At 34.0% G+C, this 26,240-nt stretch overlaps 3 protein-coding genes across 3 annotated transcripts; 1 reads left to right on the top strand and 2 right to left on the bottom strand.

Annotated features, from left to right (window-relative positions):
* The first annotated feature begins 328 nt into the window (after positions 1-328).
* On the top strand, positions 329-3,856 carry LOC101216518 (hypothetical protein). The gene is made up of 3 exons (XM_004150743.3): positions 329-603; positions 3,036-3,133; positions 3,333-3,856. Exons 1-3 carry the CDS (start codon positions 552-554, stop codon positions 3,594-3,596), a joined length of 414 nt encoding a protein of 137 aa, XP_004150791.2. The 5' UTR covers positions 329-551; the 3' UTR covers positions 3,597-3,856.
* LOC101216270 (cysteine synthase 2) lies at positions 3,798-7,174 on the bottom strand. The gene is made up of 6 exons (XM_004150742.3): positions 6,852-7,174; positions 6,628-6,702; positions 5,846-5,989; positions 5,347-5,733; positions 5,025-5,260; positions 3,798-4,272 (listed from the first exon to the last, which is right to left on the bottom strand). The coding sequence occupies exons 1-6, from the start codon at positions 7,077-7,079 to the stop codon at positions 4,050-4,052; spliced, it is 1,293 nt and encodes a 430-aa protein (XP_004150790.1). The 5' UTR covers positions 7,080-7,174; the 3' UTR covers positions 3,798-4,049.
* An 11,770-nt stretch (positions 7,175-18,944) lies between these two features.
* Positions 18,945-22,153, bottom strand: LOC101216032 (two-pore potassium channel 1). Its single transcript, XM_004150741.3, has 3 exons — positions 21,826-22,153; positions 19,489-20,433; positions 18,945-19,311 (listed from the first exon to the last, which is right to left on the bottom strand). Exons 2-3 carry the CDS (start codon positions 20,400-20,402, stop codon positions 19,161-19,163), a joined length of 1,065 nt encoding a protein of 354 aa, XP_004150789.1. The 5' UTR covers positions 20,403-20,433; positions 21,826-22,153; the 3' UTR covers positions 18,945-19,160.
* Between the last annotated feature and the right edge of the window lie 4,087 nt (positions 22,154-26,240).

Raw genomic sequence — 26,240 nt, 5'->3', positions numbered from 1 at the left:
ACTATTTTCAAGCTTGACGATCTTATTTTCATTTCGTTCTCATTTCCTCATGCATCACATCTCTTAGAATTTTAACAATATTTATTCTATTCTAGTTTTTCAAATGGCTAAGTGTTTAAAGGGGGAAAAGAGAATGTGAAGCTCGAAGGAAGAAATTTTGATTCCATGTCGTACTTTGTTTTCCCTAAAGGGTTTAGGATATAATACAATAAGAACTTTCTATTGTATTATTGTTAATCAAAATTGCAATTTTTTTTAGTACAAATTGAGGGTTAGAGATTTAAATCCCAAATCTCATGTCTAACGTATATACAAGTGACAGTCAAGTGCTAAACACCCGTAGAAATTGCTATTCAAATTAAACTCTTTCCCTTTAAAATTTTATTCTCTTCTTTTTCCTTTTTTTTTTTTTTTTTTTTTTGTTCCTTTCTCCTTTTAATTGAAGTTTCTTTGGTAATCGTGTTGAGCGTGGTGGTGTTAATTGTTTTCCTTTCCTCCTTTCTGGGCTTTAGCGCCCTGTGGCCACGGAAATCGATGATCGTCAGTATTCAATGGACCCGTCGTCAGTGCGCAAAGCTCCTCCAGCTGAAGAAGATGAGTGGGGTATTGTTCCTTCTTTGATTCTTGCATCTCTTTTTCCCTCATTGGAAATGGGGTTTGATTGTTTCTTCAAATTGAGTTTCCGTGGATTGGAAATTTTGGAATCTGTAATCTCATTTTTGGAATGTGGTTATGAACCCTAATATTGAATGGTGGGTCTGTCTTTGTTTCTATTTTGAATCCATTTAATCTCCCTTTTCTGGAATTGTGCTGGAAATTTGTCTACTTATTTTAACCCAATATTGCTGATTGTTTGATAGTGTATACTACAGATTTGTTTGCTTTGTTGTCTGTATTTGGTGGTTTGTTCTTTGTAGTGGTAGGAATTTGATTCCCCTGTTTCTGAGGCCTTGTTCCTATCGTTTTCACTTTGTAATCTTACATGGCCTTCTGAATATTTGAGGTTTGGTTGAGTGAATTTTAAGCCAGTTACTTTTTGAGAATAGGAGTGATTCACGAATTTTAGTACATAGGAAATCGAGCCTGTTTTAGCCTTACAAGTTGTAGTTCATCTAATTTAAGCTCTATACTTCGGTTAGTAGTAATTTGTTGCCCTAATCCTAACCAAGTAAGAACATTGGTCAATAAAATCCAAGTGCAGAAAGATTCAAGCCTAGCAAAAAGTAATGTAGCCAAAAGACTGCCCAAACTGAGAACAAAAGGACTTCAGTTTGGCTCAGCTACAAGAGCACCCACCTATTATACACATTTTTCGAGAACACATCTTAACAATTAAAGGATACGGATGTTGATTCTCGTTCTTTAGCTCAGGTTAAACTGGATAAAGTTGATAGTCTAAATTTAACTCGCTTAGCTACGAAGTTACATGAGGTAAATGATTTTGCTCAAAAAAATGTATTCTTTTGTCGGGCGGTTTCATCATGAAAACAGAAAGCAATGTGTTACTTGATGAATAGCTCTTTTTGGTATCTTTGCAAGTTATCTCGTGGAATGTGTTGATTAGAATTTAGTTGTTAGTTGAAAGGTTAACAGTGAGGTAGTGCTTTTCATTCAAATAGTTGTTAGCTTGGAAATGCTAAATTTAATATCATTCCAACGTTTTTCTTAGATGGGAATAATTTTATTGATGTTAAGAGTTTAGAAACGAAGGGTGGAGAGTCAAGTCCTAGCGTGAAGGGGACTATGAAAAGCTTCTCTTATTGACCAAACGCATACAAAGAAAGAGCTGCTAAAGTTAGATAACCTAAGAATTGATAAAAGGACGTCTCCTTGGTGATAAAAGTGGCCTGATGAATTGAGAGCCAAAGAACTTCCTTTCCTCTTTTTAAAGGGTGCCCTACCAGAATCTGACTTTCCTTTCCTGTTTGGCAAATAGAACAGCATCTCAAGAATAAGCCACTTTTCAATCTTGTCATGGGGATTTGGACTTCTGCGAATGAGCCCTCATTGAAAGAACTCGACCTTCTTTGGACATTGGTCATGCCAAAGGACTTTTTTGGATGAGAACTCTCATTTATCTGTAATTTACTATATCAACGAGTGGAGAGCATGCAATGAGCCGCCAAATGGACCTAGCACCCACATCGATTCATCTGTGTAAATCGATTTACTGACAACTAGATAAGAAATTTGTGAACGTCTGTTCAAAGATATTGTCGTCCTTGACCATTTTGTCTTATGCCTAGGTTCTATGACTTGGTTAAGAACTCCACAAGTCTTGGAACAATGAAGTTTCTTGAATAAAATAGAAGATACTTGGGTATTGCCAGTTCAAAAAAACTCCCAGATGTGCATGGACGAACCATCAGTCAGTCAATTTGATCTAAAATAAATAAAATATGTGCTCAGTAGCTTGATAATAAAGGAGATTCTAACATTATCTTTCATACGTTTGTTGTTTTAATGCTTTAGTCGAGTTCGTTACAGCGCCTGTGCTCAGTGGCTTAATAATAATACCAAAAGTATTTTGCTTTTGGTACCCCCAAAAATGGAGGATGTGCTCACTGGCTTGATAATAGTGCCGAAAGTAGAGAGACCAAAGTGGATAATTTCTGGATTGTCATGAATGCTTTATGAACAATCTCTGTCATTGTGGGGTACTACACAGTAGATGCTCATGAGCAAGTTACCATCATTTATTTAACTGCCACAGCTCTTCCCTAGCTTTTTCACCTTTCGAGAATGATTTCCCTCAAAAGAATTGGCATTCCCTTGATATTATTTCTTTTCTTAATGAGATCTCTAACTATGAATATGCCTCTACTTTTTTCTCTTGTATCTTTTTGTTTGCAACGATTAAATTTACTTTTTTGTTAATCATGGAGAAAAAATCAAAATATTGTCAAAGGAGGACTTTTTCAACAGATTCCTCCAAGCTTGAGAATATACAAACACATTACACTGAAGTTTTTGTTTCAAAAATAATCTTCATGAGGCATGGCACTGATTGTAGTGTGTGGTTATTTTTGTAACAGACACTGATGGGTTCGTGATTCCCAGCTTGGGAATAGAAGAGGCAGACCAAACAAGAGTTGGTTCTCCAAAAGTAGAAATCGAAGAACCTCCCCCAAAGGTAGTTATTAGTAAATCCTCTTAATATAAATGCCAGCAAAAGCCACCTTGGAGATTGGCCAAGGAAAATTAGTGGATAAGCTGTAAATATTTTATATTCAATGTAAATGAAATTCAGACGCCAAATATTATTGATTCAGGTGATGGTTTTTGTCTTCACAATTCAATGATTGCTTTGCTTATGCTTCTTTCATATTCAGGTTAAAGAAGAGACGACGATCTATCTTGGCCCACATGGCGCACCACCATCACAGTCAAAACAAGATTTGAACCCCACCAATCGTAAGCAACGGTTAAAGCAGAAATTGAAGGAAGCAGACCGGAGGACCACGACAGGACGAGAGAATAAGTTGGAAAATTTAAGAGAGCTTGTAGGTGGTGGAAAATCAAGCACCAATATGGCTAAGGGTTCTTCTAGGGACTGGCTTGACCCACACTGCCATGAGGCTGAGTTCGAGAAGTAATGTCCACAGAGATCAAAGTATTTTATAAGACAGCTTAAGAAAGTTAGCACAGTTTTTGAGATAAAGATCGGATTGGTCGTTCTATCAGTCTATTAATCTGTCCTTTCGAGACAATGTACCCTTCTCTATATTTACATAAAGCTGGGAGTTTATAACTATAATAAGTTTTGCATTGGAGCTTTGATGGTATAAATGAAGCAGTTGCTTACAAAGCAGAGATTTGGTGAAGCTAATTCATTGAATGATTTTAATCTTCCGAACAACAATGTCTTAAGTCTTACAAAATTGAATATCTCGATGAATTACTCGTATCCAACATTCTACAACAGTTTAGTTACTTCAAGACCTTCAAATATGATGTGCTGTTAATTCTCTATATTCAGTTGCATATCATGATGACGCAAACCTCCATACTCTTTAACACGACATTCTGAGACTCATAGCTCTACCATTTCACCTGGATTCGAGGAATTCTAAGCCAGTAGCCTTGGGCGTCAGATTGTATTGACTCAGATACTCTGAACTGAAAAATTTGCTCAGATGCCTCATTCCATTGTCGCAAAGAATGGTGACAATGGTTTTTCCGGGGCCAATTGATTGGGCCAATTTCACAGCTCCAACACAATTCATGGCTGAAGAGCTCCCGAGAAAGAGCCCATCATTCCTCAGCAGATATCTGGTTTATAACGTTGCAAGAAGATCGATTAGCGTTGCTAAAATTGAACATGAAGATTAAAGCTATGGAGAAAGTAAATGTGAGAATACAAACAGCATGCTCTATATATATAATAACGAGATTTTTGTGTGGATGTCCCAATCTCAAATCCATTGATGCTGAATCATCAAATATTAGAAATCAATAAAAATTAACATTTATGATCCTTCATGATCTAATTATAGAATTAAAAGAAAACATTCTACTTAAGTCATAGAGCATTCAATCGTTTGGAACTTCGTGAAATATTCGAATCCCTAACGTAGTGCTTTTTGTATCAGGATGTTTTTAAAAAATCCACTCGTTTGACAATTGCAGTCCCGGTGACAAACCACAGTGAAATTATAGTGGATCCCGATTATAAAGTCAAACGAAATTTCTAAAAAAAAACCATTCTTTACAGAACCATGACTGACAAACAGGAGAACTTTCAAAAACTCATCTTAGGGATCCGAATATTTCATGATGGGAGAGAAGGCACAGTCGAGAGAATAAAGTCCAAGCGGTTGAGTCTTTTGTGGCGTAAGCAGGAGAGGTTAGTTTTCATTGATCCTCTAAACTTTGATCATTCCACATTAACACAACTATAATTGGGTCAAAAGTAACAAGGTCTCAATAACCTCAATAAACCAAAAAAAACAGATAGTTGCATCAGTAGAGAAAGGGAGATGATACCATCAAGAAATTAGTTCTACAATGGTTTGGCCACTAACCTTGACATTTCAACAGCTTCCCTGTCTGTTCCACAAAATGCCCCGTCAAGTTTTGCCATCAAGAAATTCTGCGTTAATCTATTGATTCCAATTCCTTCAGTTATTGTGTCAAAAGGATTCTTTAATCTTCGTCCTTCAGCCTCCTCTTTGGCGTACATAACTCCTCTAGTCACCTTGTTGAACAGGCCAGAACCGGGTGGATCTATGAGGAAACACTTAACATTTGGATTCTTCTCCTGTTGAAGAAGTGGAAGAGAAGTTGCACAATTGCCTCAGAAAACTATACACACAGATTTGGAAGGATAAGGAATGCAGAGTTTACCTGGAGAAACCTGGAAACACCGGCCACAGTACCACCGGTTCCTGCAGCTGCAACAAAGGCATCGATGTGCCCACCAGTTTGTTCCCAAATCTCTGGTCCCGTACCCTCATAATGAGCTCGATAATTTGCCAAGTTTTCAAATTGATCAGCAAAGAAGCCACCTTCGCAATTACTTAAGAAAGAATCTTGGGTTTCTCCCCCATAAATGTGACCATTAATTTGTTCCAAGTCTCCCACACATAGTTGCTCTTCAGTTTTTCGCTTCAAAGCTAGCTCATTGGCTTGTGCTGCTCTCCTTCTAGCAATGTTAACATAATGATCTCTGTGTGTAATTGACACTGGTCTTACCCTTTCAACATGAGCTCCAAGTGCTTCAAGTATTTGAGACTGTTATTCAAAAAAGAAAAAATTAATACAAATGTAATGGGTATTTCAATGAAATTGAAATATCTATTTTGTAAAGAACTGCAGGAATGAAGTCCAAAAATACAATACATACTTTTTCAATAGCAGCGTCATCTGGAATAACCACATGGCATTTGCAACCATAAGCTGGAGCAACTGTAGCAAGACTTATAGCAGTGCTTCCAGCGCTTCCCTCAGTAACTACACCACCCTCAACCAGCTTACCAGATTCTAAGGCCTACAAGGAAAACCTCATATTAGAATGTCTACAACAGCATGATGAATTTCCTTTCCATAACGGCCTGTGAGGATGCCATCCTCCTGACTTGTTGCGTTTTTAATTTAACAAGCTCACATTATATGTTGAAAGTAAGGGATTAATATGGGGTAACACATGATTGTGCTGCAATTAAAATATGGTGTTGTGCAACACATTAATTTCCAAGGTAGCCCCTCCCACCTCTAGATCAATGGTTACATTTAAGATACTATATCTTCAATCTTCCTTATCGACGGAGTCAAAGCTTTAAGAATTTAAGACAAGGTACGCCCTCCCACCTCTTTTATTTTTTTCATTTTTGAAGGACTTGACGAGTGATCTTATTGAAAAATAAGTGGATAAGGCACTGATGGATGGGATTCTAGGTTAAATATGACAAATTTCAATCTCACTTTGCAATTTACAGATATAATTGGTCTGTTGAGATAAAGAAGCCTATACTATACCGAATCCAATTAGAATTCTTTAAGTTTCTACCGAGCTGTTTCCAAAGAACAAAAAACGACTCAACAATATTTCAACAAAATCAACATTATTAATCAAATTAACGCAACAGTGAATCCAGAAGATGCATCAAGAAAAGAAAATTAACTCACCTCTTCAATTACCTTAACTGCAACTCTATCCTTTACACTCCCACCAGGATTCAAGAACTCACACTTCCCCAGAATCTAAAAATCCGAAGCAAAACATCAAATCAACCGATAAGACACGATACATGACACAGGCACTTAATGAGCAACAAATTATCAAGAACAAGAAGCCCATAAGTTGAACAAGAAATCTGAAAACAGAGAAAAATAGAGAAACGGGAAGTTGCCTCACAACCGGTGGCCTCAGAGAGGCTGTTAATCCGTATCAAAGGGGTGTTGCCAATGGCGCCTACAACCCCATTTTTTGGACTTCTCTTCGGTACAGAGAAGGGTTTTGTGTTATTCCTGGAGCGTTCCTTGGGATGATGTTTAATAAGAAGGTAAGAGAAGAGGACTACAGAAACAGAGATGGCGGCAATAATGGCGCCTGTGGCTCGATCAGTCACAGGCGCCATGGAAGAGATTATAAATTGAAATGCAGCACAAGGAAGAACGAGGGCGGTAGAGGTTTGGACCGCTGATTTTGTTGGTTGTTTCCCGTTTTCTTTGCACTCTAATGGGCTCTTTCATATTTCTACCTTCTTATACTTTAATTATTCAATAATTTGTAGTATATAGATTATTTTACTTTGGATTAAATAATAGGTATTTGGTGTGAAATTATTTTTGTATGATAAGAAAATAGTAAGCACGGTAGCAAATAATGAAAAAAATAAAAAATGTCAAATGCTAAAATATGTATCAATACGTCCCTTAAGTGGGGAAGCATAGTTAAGATAACCATTGATAGAGAAATGATCTAAAACAACCTTTTTTGGTTCACTTTTCACAAATAGCTCTCTTTTTAAAATGATATTTGTATGCTTTCTTCTCGACTAATCTCAATCGAGATTGGACTCGAGATTTTAATTTAGACGTTGGAGATTCAAATACAAGTAATGTGAAATGACAAAATTACCTATGTTTGAAAAACCTTTTATCTTACCTTCTTCAATCTGGGTTCTCACTTCTTCCAAGTTCTCCGTGAAATTCTTTCGAAAATCAAATTTGTTCCCTGTGATTTGCGACCTTCAAATGTTTATCCTCTACGTTAAGCTTTGTTTTACAACATTATTTCACCGTTTGTTGTGTTTAATTTTGACATAGTAGTTTTGATATGGAATCTTATGGTTTGTATAAGTTATTTTTTATATCTAAGAAATCTCGACTTTGAAGTTTCACTTAGGGGATTTTCTCAATATATCTGCACTTCACGCTTGAATTTTGGTAGAATCTTAATCGAGAATATATAAATATGAGTCGAAATTTAATGTAGGTGTCTCGAGATTTAGTTGACGCATGAGGTTTTAGTGCCATTATATGTTTAATTTTTGGATATATGTGGACCAAGAATGTCTCGAGATTTTAAACAAAAATGAAGTCAAAAACCTCAATCTTGTGGCACCCAATGCTAATGTCGTGAGTTGTTCGTGTAAAATACAATCTTGGTTGAGATTTTTTCTCGTTTTTCCTTAGATTTTCATAGTTTGTCTTGAGATTTAAATACATATTGGTTCTGTTTGTTCTATATTTTCATGTATTTAATTGTCTAACTTGTATTTTTTTTTATATGGAAATTGGTATCTAAAGTTTGCTCTTATGATCACTCCCTACCTAACTTAACTTATTGTTCTTGTGAGACTCGAATCCAAAAGGGAGTCTTGTTGAAGAGGTATTTTGCGAAGAAGAAAGCGATAGGAGAAAGGGTGATGCTAAAAGAAGTATTTGGGCTTAAGTGCCACCACATTAAAGTAAGCAACACGATGAGAATTATTTGGCAAGGAAGGAGCACGCGATTATATGTGAAGAACTAGGTGTTGGGTGTAGTGACGCGAGGAGAAGTGCCTACACCTAGGTATGGTCATGATGAGGTAGATGCTCAGTTGAAAAGTTTGATGTTCGTATGAGGTGATTGGACAGCCCTCTGGGGCGAAGTAAATGTTTTGTGACTTTTCGAGAAGAGAGTCAGGCGATAAGAAGTTTGGCTTTCCAAGAAGATAATTAAGGTTGATGTCTTAAGGAAAATGTCTATTCGTAACTAACGTTTGGCTTAAGATGATGATGGTGAAAGTGAACCTCAGGTCTAAGAAAGAAATGAGTATTACGAGGTGTTGGTGGAAATCCCAGAAAAATCACGAGACGTTGGTGAAAGTGAATCTCAAGTCCAGGGTTTAGGGTTTATTGAAAAGATGATTGTCACATATAAAGATTGGCATAAGATGTTACCATTTGCATTACACGGTTACCGAACGTCAGTTCGCACATCAACTGGGGCAACTCCTTTCTCTTTGGTGTATGGCGTGGAAGCTGTTTTGCCTATTGAGGTCGAGGTGTCATCCCTTAGGGTAATCAAAGAAGCAGAACTAGAAGAGGCTGAATGGACACAGACGAGGTACGAGGAATTAAACCTCATAGAAGAGAAAAGGTTGACCGTGTTGTGTAGAGGACAACTTTATCATAAGAAAATGACTCGTGCATACGATAGGAAAGTTCAACAACGTTGTTTTCAGGAAGGGGATTTGGTCTTGAAAAGGATCCTGCCATTTCAAAAAAATCATAGAGGAAAGTGGACTCCTAATTATGAGAGACCATATGTAGTAAAAAAAGGTATTCTCTGGTGGAGCTTTAATCCTCACAAGCATGGATGAGAATGATTTTCCTAACCCATTAAGTGCAGATTTTGTGAAGAAGTACTATGCATAAAAATAGCAACAGTTTCCTCCGATTTTTGTTTATTCACGCTTATACCTCTTTGCCCTGTTTTAAAAGGATCGTATCAATGCGTATCAAATTTGTGACAAACCTTGCAGAAACTAATGCTACTCACGAATTCACATGAGTTATTTTGTACTTTAATCTTCCTAAAAAATAGAGAAAAAGAAAAAGAGACAAGTCTTATTCTTGATATTTACTTTATTCTCTTTAAAAATATTTTATTCTCTTTAGAAACATATATATAAAAAAATTATGTATTTATATTTAAATTTTATTTACTTATTGATAATAATATATATATTATTTGTTATTAACGTTTTTTTATTACTGTTTTTTTTAAACTTCTGTTTTCTTTTAACTTTGTTATTATAACTATTGCTTTTTATATATACTTAAAACTTAATTTATTTATATAATTACTATTTATTATTATTATTATGGGCTGCGGCAAGTTGCGGCCGCCACCCCTCTATTTTTTTTATAAAAAAATCTTTTTCTTTTATTTCTTCTTACTTTCATTTCTTTCATTTCTTTATTTTTTCTTTCCTTTTTAGTATTTATTTATTTATTTATTTCTTTTATTTATTTATTTATTTCTTTTATTTATTATTATTTCTTTATTTATTCATTTTCGTTATCTACCGTTTCTATTTTTCTTTTATTTATTTTAATTTATTTTCCTTGCATGCATAATAATTATTATCATGTAGTATTAAATTTATGAATTTTTTTTACACTTTGCAATGTTACCATGATATTTTATATCAATTATTTTTTTCTTCTTATATCATATTTATCTTTACATTTTATCATTCTGAAGAGAAAAAAAATCGACGATGGAATTAGAAATATCTGGGAGCCCGTTATCTCTAAATTCTTGAGGTGAGGGAATCGGTTATTTGGGAGTCCAAGATCAATTTCCAATACTTTTAAAAAAATAAAATCTTATTTTGGTTGCTTAATCCATAGTGTGATATATTTGATTTCATTTGTGCATTATTTCATATTGACCCTAAATTTGAAGTCTTTCTTAAATTTTCTTTTTTAACTGTTTAGAAATTTTTACTTTAAAACTATCCTTTTAAATTTTCTTTAAAAAAATCTATATTCCATAAGTTTTCCTAATCAACTTTTTTTTAATAACTCATTCCTATTTTGCTAAAAGATCCTAAGACGAAATCTAGAACTTTCTGGGAGTCCGTTATTTCTAGATTCTGGAGGTGAGAGGTTGATATCTATGGGAGTCCAAGATTTGATCCCAATAAAAAATGATTTTGGTCAATTTTTTTAAAAAAAATTATTCGAAGACTATCCTATGATAGTTTTTGAGAAATTGTAATAATTTTTCATTTTCTTGAGATGGAAAATTTTTCTCAATATAGTCTAATTAATGGAATATTATTCCGCTTATTTGATGGGATCATTGCTTTAAATATGAGGGTGATGAGCAAGAAAATAAGACATAAAAAAAATTTAATAAATTTTATTCAAGACTTTAAGTTTGGCCACTGTTTTCTAAACAAGTGTTACAAGGTGCTAATACCTTCCCTATACACAAATGACTCTCGAACCCAACTCTATTTTTTACAGACAATTTTTGAAATAAAACTTATTTACTTTATTTTGGTGTCCAATCACACCTTAAAAAAAAGGATTGGTGGCGACTCCTATTTTCACAGAAAATTTAAAAAAAAATTCTTTTGAGGACGTCGACCGCTCTGCGTCGTCTCGAGCACGTGGCGACAGACATTTTCTAAACTCATCACTCATTAAGTCTTTAACTTACGTTTTAAGTTTTTTCTCCCCAGATCTTCAAGGGCATTGAAGCTAAGTAAGAAATGGATGTCAGGCGTAGAAGCCAAGTGAAAAATGGATGTCAGGCGTAAAAGCCAAGTAAGAAATGGATGTCAGGCGTAAAAGCCAAGTAAATGAGGGAAATGTGGGTTATTATGTAAACTTGTGTGACGTGCAAGCCGTGTCATCCCATCTTGTGTTTAAGGAGTTAGTACGTAAGGTTCTCACTCTTTAACGCTAAGGGGCGTTACCACTTAATTTGGATGAGGCATCGGGGTCTGCACCTAGATTGGTAAGGCCAAATTCGGTGGTTGGAAGAACTGAGTCAGGAAAAGGAAGCTCTGAAGGTTATCCCTTAATTGGTTGTTTGTCGATCAAGGAGATGGATGAAATCAAGGTCTTTACACCTCTGGTTATCCTCGTAAGGAACAAAATTGAGCGATTGAGGAAGAAAAGTGGATCAGAACTTAGTTTTAAATTTGTGGTTTTGCGAGAAAAGGAATGTAATTTGTAAAAGTACGAACTCTGTAAAGTGTTAAGTTAATAAAGAGAAGAAGTTGTGTTATTTTGCTGCATTATTATTCTTGTTCGATCTTATCGCCTAAAGGCTAAAGTTGATTTATATTATGTAAAAGTGCTAGACAATAAAATAAGGTCTAAAAGTTGTAAATTTTTGTTGCGATAAGAAAGTCTAAGTTCGAGGTAAAGGGTTCACAAAGGGATAAGTTAAGAAGTTGTTCTGTTTACTAAGCGTTTAACGTGTCATCTCGCGAAGAGGTACGTGATGGATGTTTAGGCGGCACACTCCATTTGGTGGAATAGAGTGGCATTTGGGGTAGGGCGTGACAGTTCTCATTTGGCTAAGACTATCTCAAATATTAAAAATAAAGTGACATATAGGCAGTTGTACATGTTTAGGCAAATTATTTGGTCATGTTTTGGATGTCAAGTTGGTTTTTAACGGTCCTCCGTGTCATTATATTTTGTTGATAGAGGTGCAATAGGATAGGAAAGATGTCACTAGTTTTAAGTTATTGGGGAACAAAATTATCTTTTGGCCTTGGCGAGTCTGATATAGTTACAGGTTTGAGATTTAGACCTAGGGTGTGTAGTTGGCGAGTCTAATATAGTTATAGGTTTGAGATTTAGGTTTTCAATTAGGGGTGGAATGGACTTTTTATGTCCATTTTAGTCATTTGGATGAGTTTAAAATAGGGCAACCAAATACACACACAAGTTTTTTTTTTTATAATTTGATGTTTAAGGTATTTTCTAACAAAAGAAGTTATCTAGTAGATGATAGAGCTTTAAAACTTCCTTTTGCAATTCTTGATTCAAAGTTGCATGCCAAGAACTTGTAGGTATGTTTGATCATCTTGATCGTGGAGTATTCAAACTTGAAGTGAGGATCTAATTCTCCTTATCTTTTGGTCTTCGATCAAAAGGTAATCTAAATCTAATTCTAATCCATTCCCTTGGTTTGTTGTCAAATTGATTTGGAGATTTTAGAATTTGATATTAGAGGTTCACCAATTGGGTTCCTAATTTTCAAATCATAGGGTTTTCATATCATAGAAATGTTGGTTTTTTTATTGTAACTCTCTAATAATTTTATGGATAATTGGATTATTGTTTAATTATTTAATAAAGGTTATTATTCTCATTATTATTCAATTACATGTTATTGTATAATAATATCCAAGAAAATGTTAATATATTCTAAATGTCTCTAACCAATTATTATTGTGAGAACAATAATAAATTAAGATTAGTATGAGTTATAATTGATAATTATATACGTAGAGAGACTTAAATTATAATCCTATTTTGATCTTATTAGAAAATAAGAACTGGATTAACCATTTATTGAGATTATTACACTTAAATTATAATCCTATTTTGATCTTATTAGAAAATAAGAATTGGATTAACCATTTATTGAGATTATTACAGGACATGTGTCATAATAATCTTGAATAATTAATTGTTGTGATTGTTAGACTTGAGGTTATCGTAGTGTCAAACATAAGAAATAATCTATTTTGATACAATCAAATGTTACTTTTAATTGGATAATTATAAAGGTTGTACTTGAAAACGTTTCTAGTTATGTAGTGAACAATGATTAATCAAAATGGAATTGATCCCTCTTTTTATGGAGATATATCTTTGGGCCTCTCGATTAAGCGTGACGGTGGAAATGCATGGCCTTGCTATAAATGAATTAATAAGGGTATTAATGTCATTTATTATTTAAGTATGCTTATTGATAAAAAAAATGCAATTGAATTAGATAAGGTGAGTTTATTCATGCCTTATATTCAATTATAGATATCGCTTGATAAAAGGATTAAATAATAATTATATTAGGTTGGATCAATGACTTAATTTAATATGGGTAACCATAATGTCTTGTTAGAGACCAATTATGACTTATGGGTCATAAGACGATATATGAATCCATTGTCATATTAAATTGACCTAATGGATTGCACACAAAAGAACTAGCTCGAATTTGTCTAAGTAATTAACAAGCCCAATTGAAGAATTGGAAGCTTATTATGAAATCTGAATCTTATTAGGAGACCGTAGGAAACATATAAATAAAACTTTGACGTCTTATTCGAGATACAAGCAAAAGACATAAATTGGTTCTACACAAAGAGAAAATAGAGAGAGTCGAAATTCTCACTTTATGAGATTCTAGTAGACACGAATTCAAGGTCGAATTCCTAGTTCGTGTTTGGATATTGTCAGAGAACACTAATGATTTTGCAGCATTTTGGTGATGCGAAATTGGAGGATCGTTATTAACATAGGCAATTCAAATTTGAAGTGTTGCTCACATCGACAAAAGATATGTTTATTCACTATTTAATTATTTATGCACAGTTTCTTTACGTTCTAGGGTTAGATTTCTTTTAATTATGCTACGTCTACCCCTCGTTCACTCTCCAATAGTGGTTTCAGAGACAAAAACAATTAAATTTGATTATGTTTATTACGATTAGGGATTAATATGTGATATTGATTTGAGAATTTTGATTCGTCTAGTTGCTTAATATTCTACTTCGTCGATTTGCCTGAATCGATTTTGTTTGACAAAATTAGGATTTGTGAATTTATTGGGTCATTGCTAAAATTTGTTTTAGATGAAAATGAATTGATTGGTTAATATATGATGTTAATTCTTTTCGTGTTTATTGAATGAGATATTTGAATTCTGATTCTATATAAGATATGTAGATTGCATGTCTTGATTTTGTTCTATATAAATTTGTTGGTTGACATGTTTAGATGAGATCTGAAATTTGTCATAATAAAAGATTTGATTTGTGTAGCGGGATCATCGTTCTGCCCAGTTGTACGGCCTTAAAGTTATTTTTAAGTTATTAATTTTGTTTGGTGAAGTCCATTTTTTTATATGTTCTTTTTTATTTATCTTATCATATGTAATTATGGGATAATTTTCATATTCTTATTTTTCACATTAAGACATAATATATAACCCTCTTTATAATAGAAGTCGTGTATCTTCCTTGTGTTAGCACTTGTCAAAGCTCGGATCACTTGATATATGTTCCACCAAAGTGAAAGTGTATTTGGTGATTATTTGAGTTAGGCGAGATGAAATGATTGTGATACTTATACGCTTGAACATGGTTATACTTAATTAGGCTATCGAAACGGTTTTGGGCTCAATGGTATAAGATGAGATTATTTTTAACATGCATTGATATGTGATATCTTTTGTCTCATAAACGTTCTAAGAACTACAGGTGATGTAATTGATAAATTTGTTGTCTATATCCTGCCAAAGGTAACTTGAAAGTTTGTGAAATATGGATCTTAGCCCACTAAATTAAATTCATTATTATGAATGATCATTTGAGGGTATGATTCTAAGTGGGAGTGTGCTTAGAAAATTATTAATATATGCTCTGCAATTTTTTTTTTCATGTAGAATATTATGGAAAATACTAATCATGTGGTACCTAACATTTTCGATGTGATCGATCCTTGAGAAGGATAAATTGATCAGGACTAATCCTCATCTGGCATCACAATTTGAGGATTGTCCTCAAGCAAGAAAGGAAGTTGTATATCCTAGATGAGGCTCTCCCTAATGAGGAACCTGGGGCAAGAGCGACTAAGGCTCAAAAGAATGCTTATAGTAAGCATTACAATGTCTACATTGATGTCACGTGCCTCATGCTGGCATGCATGAACTCGAAGCTTTAGAAGAAATTCGAGAAAATGGATGCCTTCACGATCATTGGTCAATTGAAGGTAATGTTTCAAGAGCAAGCAAAACAAGAGAGGTTCAACACCATCAAAGTTTTCAATTGCAAACTAGCTAAGGGTAGTCCAATTAGCCTTCATGCTCTCAAGATGATGAGTTAGCTTGAGCAACTCCAAAAGTTAGGACTTGAGATCAGTCACGAGCTTGTAATTGATTTGGTACCCTACACGATAGTAACACTTTATTCCTAATGTGTGACCTGGGATAGAATGTCCTATTTTTGTTGTGTGATTTGAAATAGGATTGCCTCATACTTGTTGTATGACCTAGTATGGGATGTTCTTTGCTTGCTATGTGATCTGGCATTGGAACACGCACCAAACATTAAAGACTTTATGAAAAATTACTATCACATTCAGACAACTTAGAATCTTTCTATTGTTTTGATCTTATTTCCTCCCCCGCCCCCCCGATAATGAGAAACATTTTATAGGGGTTATATGGCAGACTTAAAAACAGGCAGTTACACCTTTTCTAAAGCAGGGGTGTAAATTTGAACTCAAAACACCTCTTGTCCACAGGTACACAAAGGTGCCAATTGAGCTAAGCTCATATGGCTAGCTTCTACAACTCTACAAACTTTAAAAACCCTAAATTACAAACTTTCAATTCGTTGAATATAATAACTAATTTAATTTTGATAAAGTCACTTATTTCAATCTAATTATAATTACGACAGTTAACTTTTAAAAAAGTAATATTGTATTATTGATTAATAGAAAGTAATAAGTGGAAAAAAATAGTAAAAATTTAAAAACATTGCTAATGAGTTTCTTGAATAGTTTTTTTTCTTGATGGGCAATAGTTTTTATAGTTTTTTTCTTCGTGGAAAATAGTTTTTTCTTGATGGGCATTACATCATTTTTCTTGATGGACCTTGCCCATGATCTTTTTTTTATCTTTGTCCATCAAGAAATCTTAGACCCATAAAAAAATTCTAAACCCATCCAGAAATTCAAAATAAATGTATTAATTTTTTATCGATGATGGTTATTACAAATCAAGAAAATTCATCCTTTGTCTCATTCATCAAGAAAACCTAACTAACTTGATGGACATTTTCAGTTTATTAATATATTATACTTTGTTTATTGTCCATAAAAAATAGTATTTTTTTTTAATGTTTGTGGACCATCAACAAAACTAAAAGAACTTTACCTATCTAAGGAAATCAAGAATTCACATTTTTTTAAAGTTTTTTCGTATTTCTTCAACAAAATAAGGAGACTTTTCTTGATGTACTTGACCATCAAGATAAGCATTGTATCAAGAAAAATATTTTTCTTGATGGCCATTTGCCATGACCATAAAAAAATCAAAATGTATGTGCGTCAAGAAAAACCAAATTTGTAGTAGCGTTATAGCATATTCAAATTTGAGGAGTCGAATTCTCAATTCATGTGGATACTATTAGAAACCAATAGTGATTTTGCAGCGTTTTGGGGATACGAATTTGGAGGATAGTTCTTATCAAAACAAAGTAGTTTGAATTTGGAATGTTGCTCACATAGACACAGAGGTATGTTTATTTGTGGCTTAATTGTTTATGCATAGTTTATTTATGTTCTAGGGTTAGAATTATTTTTTAATTCTGCTCCGTCTAGCCCTATTCGTTCTACAACGATTTTCATATCACAGGAAGTCATTGTGTATGCACTCAAGCACAAGTTATATGAGTTAGTGTTCTTTACCCTACAAGCAGACAACTCATGGGAACATATGATCTCGTATTAACCACACCATGCAAGTCTTCTCATGCAAATTAACGTAATGATTTAGATAACCGCCTACTATCTCAAACTTCTAGTGATCAATTGGTTGCACTACGTATCTTTTGGTACTAATATCAGCAAGTTTCACAAGCAAAATAAACTCACTTTGAGATAATTAATCTCTACTCAGAGAATCATTCCAACTCTAATTTTGTGAGATATCTTTGCACCCTTTATACGAAACCAACTTGTTCTAATAGTAGCAGAAGACATGCTTCCGACATGCTTTTGTTACTAACACAAAATTTTCATAGATGTTGTTGAACTTTGTGGTTGGGTTAAGGCTCAAATGATAGATACATAGTGCATTTAAAGTTTCTGGGAGGACTGTAGCTATGGATTTTGCTATAATCTTGTGTCGATCGGATACGAACACTAACTCATTAACCACACCAATGGTTGCTTACAACCTTCTCATGGACCACGTCCACAAATCACCATTCTTCTTATCCCTTGATCTCAAAGCAAGTGAGTATATTTTCTTATTAGCATCAACTAACACCGCTACAAGCATAACACCCTTATACTTTCTCTTGCAATGTTCAACAACAACAATTACTAGTCGAATGTATTTCAGGAAACATTTTATGACAACTTCAAATGTCATATACATGTATTTAAAATGGTCATTCGACTCGGTTTCCAACTCATACTGAGTACCAAGGTAGGAAATATTTTACACTTCTCTATACTGAGCTAACAAGCTGAAAGATTTTCTAGGTGACCCTCTTACTATACATAGTGCAACTTCCCAGACCCTCCATGCATTTTCATAAGCAATATCCACTTTATACTCCTTACAAAAGTCTTGAATGATTTCCGTGGACCTATAACCACGACTAACATCTTGGTACTTAGAATTAATGAATTCAACTATAACCCAACTTTAAGCTTGTTTATAATCTAGTTTTCATTAAAGAAAAAATATTAGCATATGTGTCCACTAACGTACTTAGAAACTTTAACGTATCATAATCTTTCACTCTAATAGCCCTAACTTTCCACATGTAGCTCGAATCTATCCATCTTAGAGCATGCAAATTCTTAGTCAATTTGGCAACTCGATATTGGAAAATCTTCCTAATGCCGAAGATTGAAAGTTCTTAGTGATAACTTGTAGAAATACAACTTATTATAATCTTTAAGATAGAATAATGAGACCAAAATGCGTATTAAATGTATCAAAATGCGTATCTTATGTTATAAATTCATAAATATTCATAAATACATTTACATAAGCATCCATGCTTGTTTCACCCTATTTTAAGTGTCTTAATGCATGATTTAAACAAAAGAAAAAGCTAGCGAATCACAGATCAATCAAACATATATCCAATCTAGAGCCTATACTCTGTTATGAAATGATATGAAAACCCTACTATTTAAAAATTAGAAACGGAATTGATGAACACCTAATATCAAATTCTAAAACCCCAAATCAATTTAACACCAATCCATAGGAATGACTAAAATTGGATTAACTTTTGATGGAAGACCAAAAGAAAAGACTCAAGGTTTGAACACTTCACAAGCAAGATGGTCAGACTTATATGAATGCTAATCCTCTAAATCAAGAATGACAAAGGTTGGTGATGAATATTCGTCATCAACACACGCAAAATCTCATTTCAAGTTCAATATCAAAAACTTAGATAAACAGGCTAAAGACAAGCAAAACTGTGACACATATGGACAACTTGATATGAACAACTTTACGACATCGAAATTTTATAACATTTCACTAATAGGAGAGGATATCTTTACCACAACATATGGACAGTAACCAATATCCAAAAGAATGCTGAATGATTCAAATTCCACAAGATAAGAAGCAGAAAGTCGAGCAATATAAAAACATTGCAAAAACAACTTAACTGATGTCATAGAAGAAAGGCCACCATCATCATCTCTGCTTAAGATAATTGAGCAAGTGTTATATCAGATATGGACAGTGTTCCTGATTGATCAACATCAAGATTCTCAAATTCATTCAACACAAGTGAAATGTCATCTTCAGTAATCTTCCCCATCTCCTTCAGCTTGTATATCACAAATTCTGCAGCCCTGTGGAAGATTAAGAAGGAACAATAAGCAAATAGCTATAGAAATTCAATCAACTTCAACTACGAAATTGACAAAAATGCTAGAGGTCTGATCAGAAAGGAATGGATGTGCTCTGATCAAATGAATTTGCGATTACATGATAGGGGAGTGTAATGAAAAGAATAGGCAATGACTTACCCGACAACACCGTCATCATCGATATCTGCAACCTCAAGGTCTATGTCTGTCACCTTTTTACTTAGAACCCACTTTACAAGAGACTTTTGCCTTCTTTCAGTGTTTAGCTCAGCAATGTAAAGGAAAAACTGAGCTAGAGTGATGGTGCTTATCAAGATCCAGAAAATGGCAAACACACGTCCCCACTTGGTTGAAAAGCTTTGATCTCCATAGCCTAGCGTTGTGATCGTAGAACATACACAATAAAAGGCATCAATAAAATCTAACTTCTCAATGGTAACTAGAAAGGCAGTCCCAGAAATGATGAACAAAAGAAGAAGGAGAAACACCACTATGCACTTGTTTCTAGCTTTATTAGTATCGATTTCTTTCGAAATGTCACAATGGCCATTTTGGTCAATATGGAAGGCTTTAAATAGCAAGATTTCCTGCTTCTCTACCAAATAATCGGCTGCATTGCTCAGTATTAGGCCAACTAGGGCCATTCCTGTGAAAACGAAAGCACAAGCTAGCAGTTTTGTGGAAGGACTGTTTGGGACAAGATCTCCATACCCAACAGTTGTCATTGTCACAATAGTGAAATATATGGCATCAACTAATCTGTTTGTTTTCTCCCCTTGGATTTGGTGCCTGACAAGGTAAAAACATAAAGTTCCTATACCCAGGTATGTTATTAAAACTAAGGCTACTCTTCTGAAACTCGGGTGTAGATTTCCGAATATTAATCCTGAACGTGGAACTGGACCTGTGGCCGGCACGTTGCTGGTGTGGGTGATCTCAGTAGGAGAATTTGCATGAGGAGCACTCTTGGTGCGCCTCAATCGCCTTTTGCTTCTAGGAATATTTATTACCCTTGTTTCTAAAGTATTAGATGATGTTGGTAACAGTGGTTGTCTAGCATCTTGGCTACCCATTAAGATAATTCAACAAATTACCAATGGCTACCTGCATCACCACAATAATATTCAAATCGAAGTTACTCAGTTTAGTGATGTGTAGATTCAGTAATAAAATCATATTCCTCAGCAAAATTCTGTGTTATAAAAACTAGAAACGTCATCGTGCAATGAAAGACATGGACGAAAACAGAGCAGTTTGGAGCTTCTACACTAAGGAGAGTCAAAAGACCAACACAACAAATGATTTTCATTTCCAGTTAGTTTCCATTTTAATTTTGTAGGAATTTTCATAATAGCATTCAGCCTAAAATGCAGGCTCATTCTGCAAAACCAGCAAGACTTGAACCTTTGTTGTGATTATCTGCCTCAAATTCAAGCATAAAACCTCTTCAAAATATCAGCAAAATGAAATCCAATTACAGGTTCATCCTAAATACTATCAAAAAAGATTTGACTACAAAATGTATATCAACGTTCAGAATGGAAAAGCTCTCTCTCTCTCTCATGTTTTTCCCCTGTGAATTCTCCAATCTTAAATCTCTTTGATTAGTCTTCTTGACCCTAGTAATGAGAATCATCGTTCTTTATGAATTTTTATTTTCTTCCTAAAGAAAACAAATTGAGAGAAAAAAGGTAAGATATCAAATTAGAGACCACATAATTTTTCAATCAAGGAGGGCAACATTATACACCATATATGTGTCCCTGCCTCAGAATTATGTATATCTACTGTTCCTTCCAAAAACTCTTTGTCCTAGTATCCAATTTCATTTTGTTCACGTATGACGTATATGTGACTGAAACGTTTCAATCAATTTTCTCAATAAAGAATGAAATCTACTGTATTGGACATACTGTCCTAATAAACATAACTATTACAATCATAACTTTCATACCTGTCAACATCTAAATTTAGAATATAATCAACCAAGGTCCTTTTGGGAGGTAGTCAGTGAATTCCAATCTCAAAGCTAATTCCAGAGCTCAGTTCAGTTGAAATTTCGAGTAGAGTATGCCTTTTTTTAACCTTGTTGATATTATGCATCAAATTCACAAGCATAACAACTTCCAAAAATAAAAAAGAAAGCACTATGTATAGCATCCGAGTCAAATATATGCGAGAGATTGAAGACATATATATAGATCCTCCCATCCACGGGTTTGACAACAATTTAACAAAAATTCAAGCACTAATTTCGACCATCATCCACTATTTCCATGATCTACAAAGAAACCAACTCCCGATGAACACAAATAATTAACAGAAAAAAACTCCACAGAAGAAGCCATAAACTCGATAATCATGCCGTAGTAGAGTTATGAACACAAAATGAAGCTTCAATTGAGTTTGTGAAAACTGAAAACGGAGATCTCAGAAAAGATTTGGTTAAGTTAATAAGCAGAATTACGGCAAGATCTGAAAAGAACTGAAGCTTACAGTGAATGGGGTTGAACTAGAATCGGATTAGCATTCGACTTGGAGAAAGTTTGAGGTCGAGATGCTTGTAAATACTTCGCTTTCGATTTCGCTATCCTTGTTTGAAAATTGTGCTGCTCTAAGTTTGTTTTCTGGTTGAATTGGATTGAAGAAATTAGCAAATTGTGATTACCGGCGAATGAATTCATCTCCGTTTTCATTCTCACCGCTTGATGAATTGAATAATACAAAATTGGTTGAATTCAACGGAAAGATTTAAAACGACCATGTGGGTGTGGATGGAAATGTGGAGAGGTTTTTGCAAATATCGATCAAACGAAAGTAACATTAAAGTTCATATTTACCGAATTAGAATGAAAATCGGTGTAATTGAATTTGATTGATGATGATTACCAATTGTACTAAACTTAATCGCAAACCTAATTCAACTATTTTCCCATGTTTACTTATAATTATAGTTTTTTATCAAATTTACTAATCAGTAATGATATTAAAATTAATAATTTTGTTCGTTGTAACAATCATACGATACAACTCTAGTGATAATTGTAATGATATTATATAACTTCTACGTGTAATCTAATTGAGCATCCACAACTCATCAATCTCTCTCGTGCAATTACATGACACAAGTAAACAACATCAAAAGTAATAAAATAATATGACTCACTTTTTTTATTCACTTATCTATTACATTTTCGGTAAACGTGACCTTACTTCAATTTCTAAGTCTCAAAACTTTACTTCTAAATTTGTGACAATTTAGTTCCTAATGTAAAAAAAATTATCAAAATTATATTTATTTTAAAATATTTTATAAAAATATTAAGTCTCTAATTAATTTATCAATATATTTATGATAGAAATCTCATTAAATTTTAACATTAATTTCTACAATACAGACTAAATCATTGCAAATGTTAAATTGCAAGGACTAAATTATCATATAGCAAAGTTTGACTAAATTGTTATAAAATTAAAAGTATACAAACTAAATTTTTATTTCTATCAAAAGTTAATGGACTAGAAGTGATTTTTAACGTAAGAAAAAAAATATTTAAACGGTGAGTTATGAATATGTTGTAAAGTTTTTTTATAATTAAATAAAACATCATTTTTTAATGGATTTTTTTGGTTTTTTTTTCTTTTACTTAAGTTTTTGTTTTACCCTTTTAACTCATACTTTTTCAAATTATCAACATGTATGAACTTAATTAAATAAAAATACATTTGTAGGAATTTCTATATTTGTATACACATATATTTATCCTTATTGTTCATATATTTATCTTTATTTCTATATTGTCGTTCATATATTTATCCTTTATTGCTTTTATTCTTTCTTTATTTATAAAAGGTCTTTCTCTTATATAAGAGTACCAACCTTGCAAATATTTGAAGATAAGGGAAAACGATTTAATTCTCTCAAATTTAATTTGGTATCATACCAAGTTATTTTTAAACTTTAACAAGTCTTAACCTTTTTTCTAAAAACAAAATCCTTAAATTCCTTATAGCTCGTCATCGCCGCCTTAAGGATCATTGCGATTAGTCGCTATAGTCCAATCAATAGCCGTCATTGCTCATTAGACCTTTTTGAAAGCCATTTTTTCTTGTGTTTTCTTACTGTAAGTTGGTGGGGTTTTGTAGTTTCTTATTTTTCATCTCTGTTACCTCGTTTCTGTGCCACTAGTCGTTGATTCCACCACCATCCGATGTTTTTTACTTATCTGTTTATTCAGATATATCTTCTTTTTCTATGAAACCTTAAAATTCTTAGATCTTTGGAACTTGTTAAGTTTTAAGGACAAAAGAAAATGAGATTTATAAGAAAATAAGGTAAAAAATTTGGAAGGACATTAAGGTTCTATGTTTAAGTCAAGGTAGGAAAACTTGAAAATTTTAGCTAAATGTCAAAGAATAAGCTAGGCTTTTAGAGGTTAGGTGAGCAGTCAAGTAGATGAGAATAACCTCAAAAAACATGTCTAGGCATTTTGGATGGCTTGATAACCTTGGAGCATGCTAGGCAAGAAGAAGGATTTAGAGGTTAGTAGAGGAGTGAGGTGCTTGGTGAGATTACTAGAGAGGTTAGCAAGCATGTTGGACGTTCAAGTATGCTATGCAAGCAAATGTTGTTAAGCGAGATGATGGACTAAGAGGTTAGTAGGCAAGATGACATTAGGCGAGAAAGGCTTGCAGCTACAGAGGTTAGTTGGACGTTTTAGACTCCTAGGCGTTTTGCTTGCACATTCGATGAGTTGTTTAAAGTGTGAAGAGGTTAGTATGAGGTGTAAAGTGACTAAGTAGGTGGTGTCAAAATAAATCATACAAGCTTGAGGTGGAAAATGTAAGTAGAAGGTGTCAATAAAGTCTCATAACTCACTCGTGCTACTTACTTTAAATTACTCTTAAAAGTTCAGAAATTGTGTCTAATTTATAAGATTAGGTTTCTGTACAATTGGGATGCAAGAAGATTTACGTTTTGATTAAGAGAATGTGAGAATGTCAGTTTTAAGTGCAGTCTAAGCAAGGTGCACTCCAAGAAGGCTACATAGCTCATCTTTTGTAGTTTGGTTATGAAATTTTGAGGACAAGAAAATTGTGAAGGAAACATCCGACTAAAGACCAACTCAAGTATTGTGAGTGACAAAATGATTTCTAAATGACGATTCTAAATATGATTTACAAGCTACCATTTAAATATGTTTTGAAATGATTACTGAGTTGATTATGATATTTGATTTGCAACCATGTTTATAAAAAATACTTGAGTATGCTTAATTTGACATGTTTTGTTGAAGCATGTATTTATGATATTTGCAAGCTATAATTTATGAGCAAGCTTGAGTTTCTGAAACAAGATTGTTTACTGTTTTAGAAAGATACTTGAAAAGCATGAGTTTCATAAGAATGGTTTTAAAGAGAAAAGCATGGTATTCTATATATCGAGTTCTCGACGGCCAATGCGTACAATCAGGGGTATGGGGCTTTGCTGACCACTTAGCCAGCTACTACCGAAATTTGACAAGATAGTAAGACCAAAGGTACTCTGCTATTTTGACCAGGCTTTAACAAGATAGTAAGACCAAAGGTGCTCTACTATCTTAACCGAGATTTGGCAGGATAGTAAGACCAAAGGAGCTCTGCTATCTTGACCAATACAATCAAATCAGACACAGTAGGTCGAACTAGTTACTGTAGTGATCGAGTTTCCTAGGTATAGAATATACAGAGATAAATGAGTATTTGGAAGAAAGAAAGAGTTTAGCATTGTAACACCCCAAATCCTAAGGTACTTTATTTTAATTAATTTGCCTTAATTATTTAGAGATTTTAAATTTTTGGGTTGGGTGTTGTTATATTATAGGATTGAAGGAAAAGAGAAATTGGTTATTGTAATTAGGAGTAGTAATAATACTTAATGTTTATTATTATTATTATTATTATATAAAAAAGGAAAAAGAAAATCTTTTCCTTCTTCTTTGTACCGCCGCCTCCCTCCCCCCCCCCCCCCCCCCCCCCTCGCCTCATCTCTTCTTTACCCAGTCACCGCCTGCCTCCAAAATCTTTCCCCCATTCTCCTGTTTCGGCCAGTCACGCCACAAAGCAATGTCTTCGGTAGCCACCGCCGTCATCGGTGCTGTCTCTGTCGAAGCTGAAACGTTCTGCCACCATCTTCTTCTTTTCTGTCTGACAAAGCCCAGCGGCCGTGCACGCCACCGTTCGTCGGGCTAAAGTCGAAGCGTCGTCGCTTAGTTTTTTCATTCCGTCTTCGTTTGTCCCGATTCATGAAGTCGCCGCTCGCTTCATCAACCGTCCGCCCAATGCCCCGCGCCGCCACGACTTTTCGACTTCCAACTGTGAGTTACAAGCCAGCTTACACTCAGATAAGTTTGCACGATTATTTTCATTGGGATCGATAGTCGCTGCTTCTTTCGTCTGTGAATCGTCAAAGTTGTTTTATTGGTAATAATTTAGGTTATGGATTGTAATTGTTTTAAGTGTTCAAACGTTATGGTTGGAATAGTTGATTAATTTGTTATTTGATTCTTGAAGGTGTTGGCAATAATGTTGGGTCACTTGAATTCACAACCAATTTGTGAATTTTGAGCTTGGTTCGCCAATACCTTGGTAAGCTAAATTTTTGCCTTGAGGAAATTAGGTGGGAGTTGTTTTGTGGAAATAATTGAGTTATTTTATTCTTATGGTTAGGTGTCTTTCGTTGGATATAGTTGTTCGAGAAATTGAGGAACCTTGAGGTAAGAGATTTTCTACTACTGGACTCACCTATAAAGTAGAATATGTTGACGGTATGTTATCACTAAATTGAGATTGTACGTCAGTTGTGATATATATACACTTTTGGATGTGAAATGACTGCAAATTGTGGATGTTGCTTATATAATATGTGAATG

Source organism: Cucumis sativus, chromosome 7 (genome assembly GCF_000004075.3).
Source record: "Cucumis sativus cultivar 9930 chromosome 7, Cucumber_9930_V3, whole genome shotgun sequence".
Lineage (NCBI taxonomy): Eukaryota > Viridiplantae > Streptophyta > Magnoliopsida > Cucurbitales > Cucurbitaceae > Cucumis > Cucumis sativus.
This window is presented reverse-complemented; position numbering and strand designations above follow the sequence as displayed.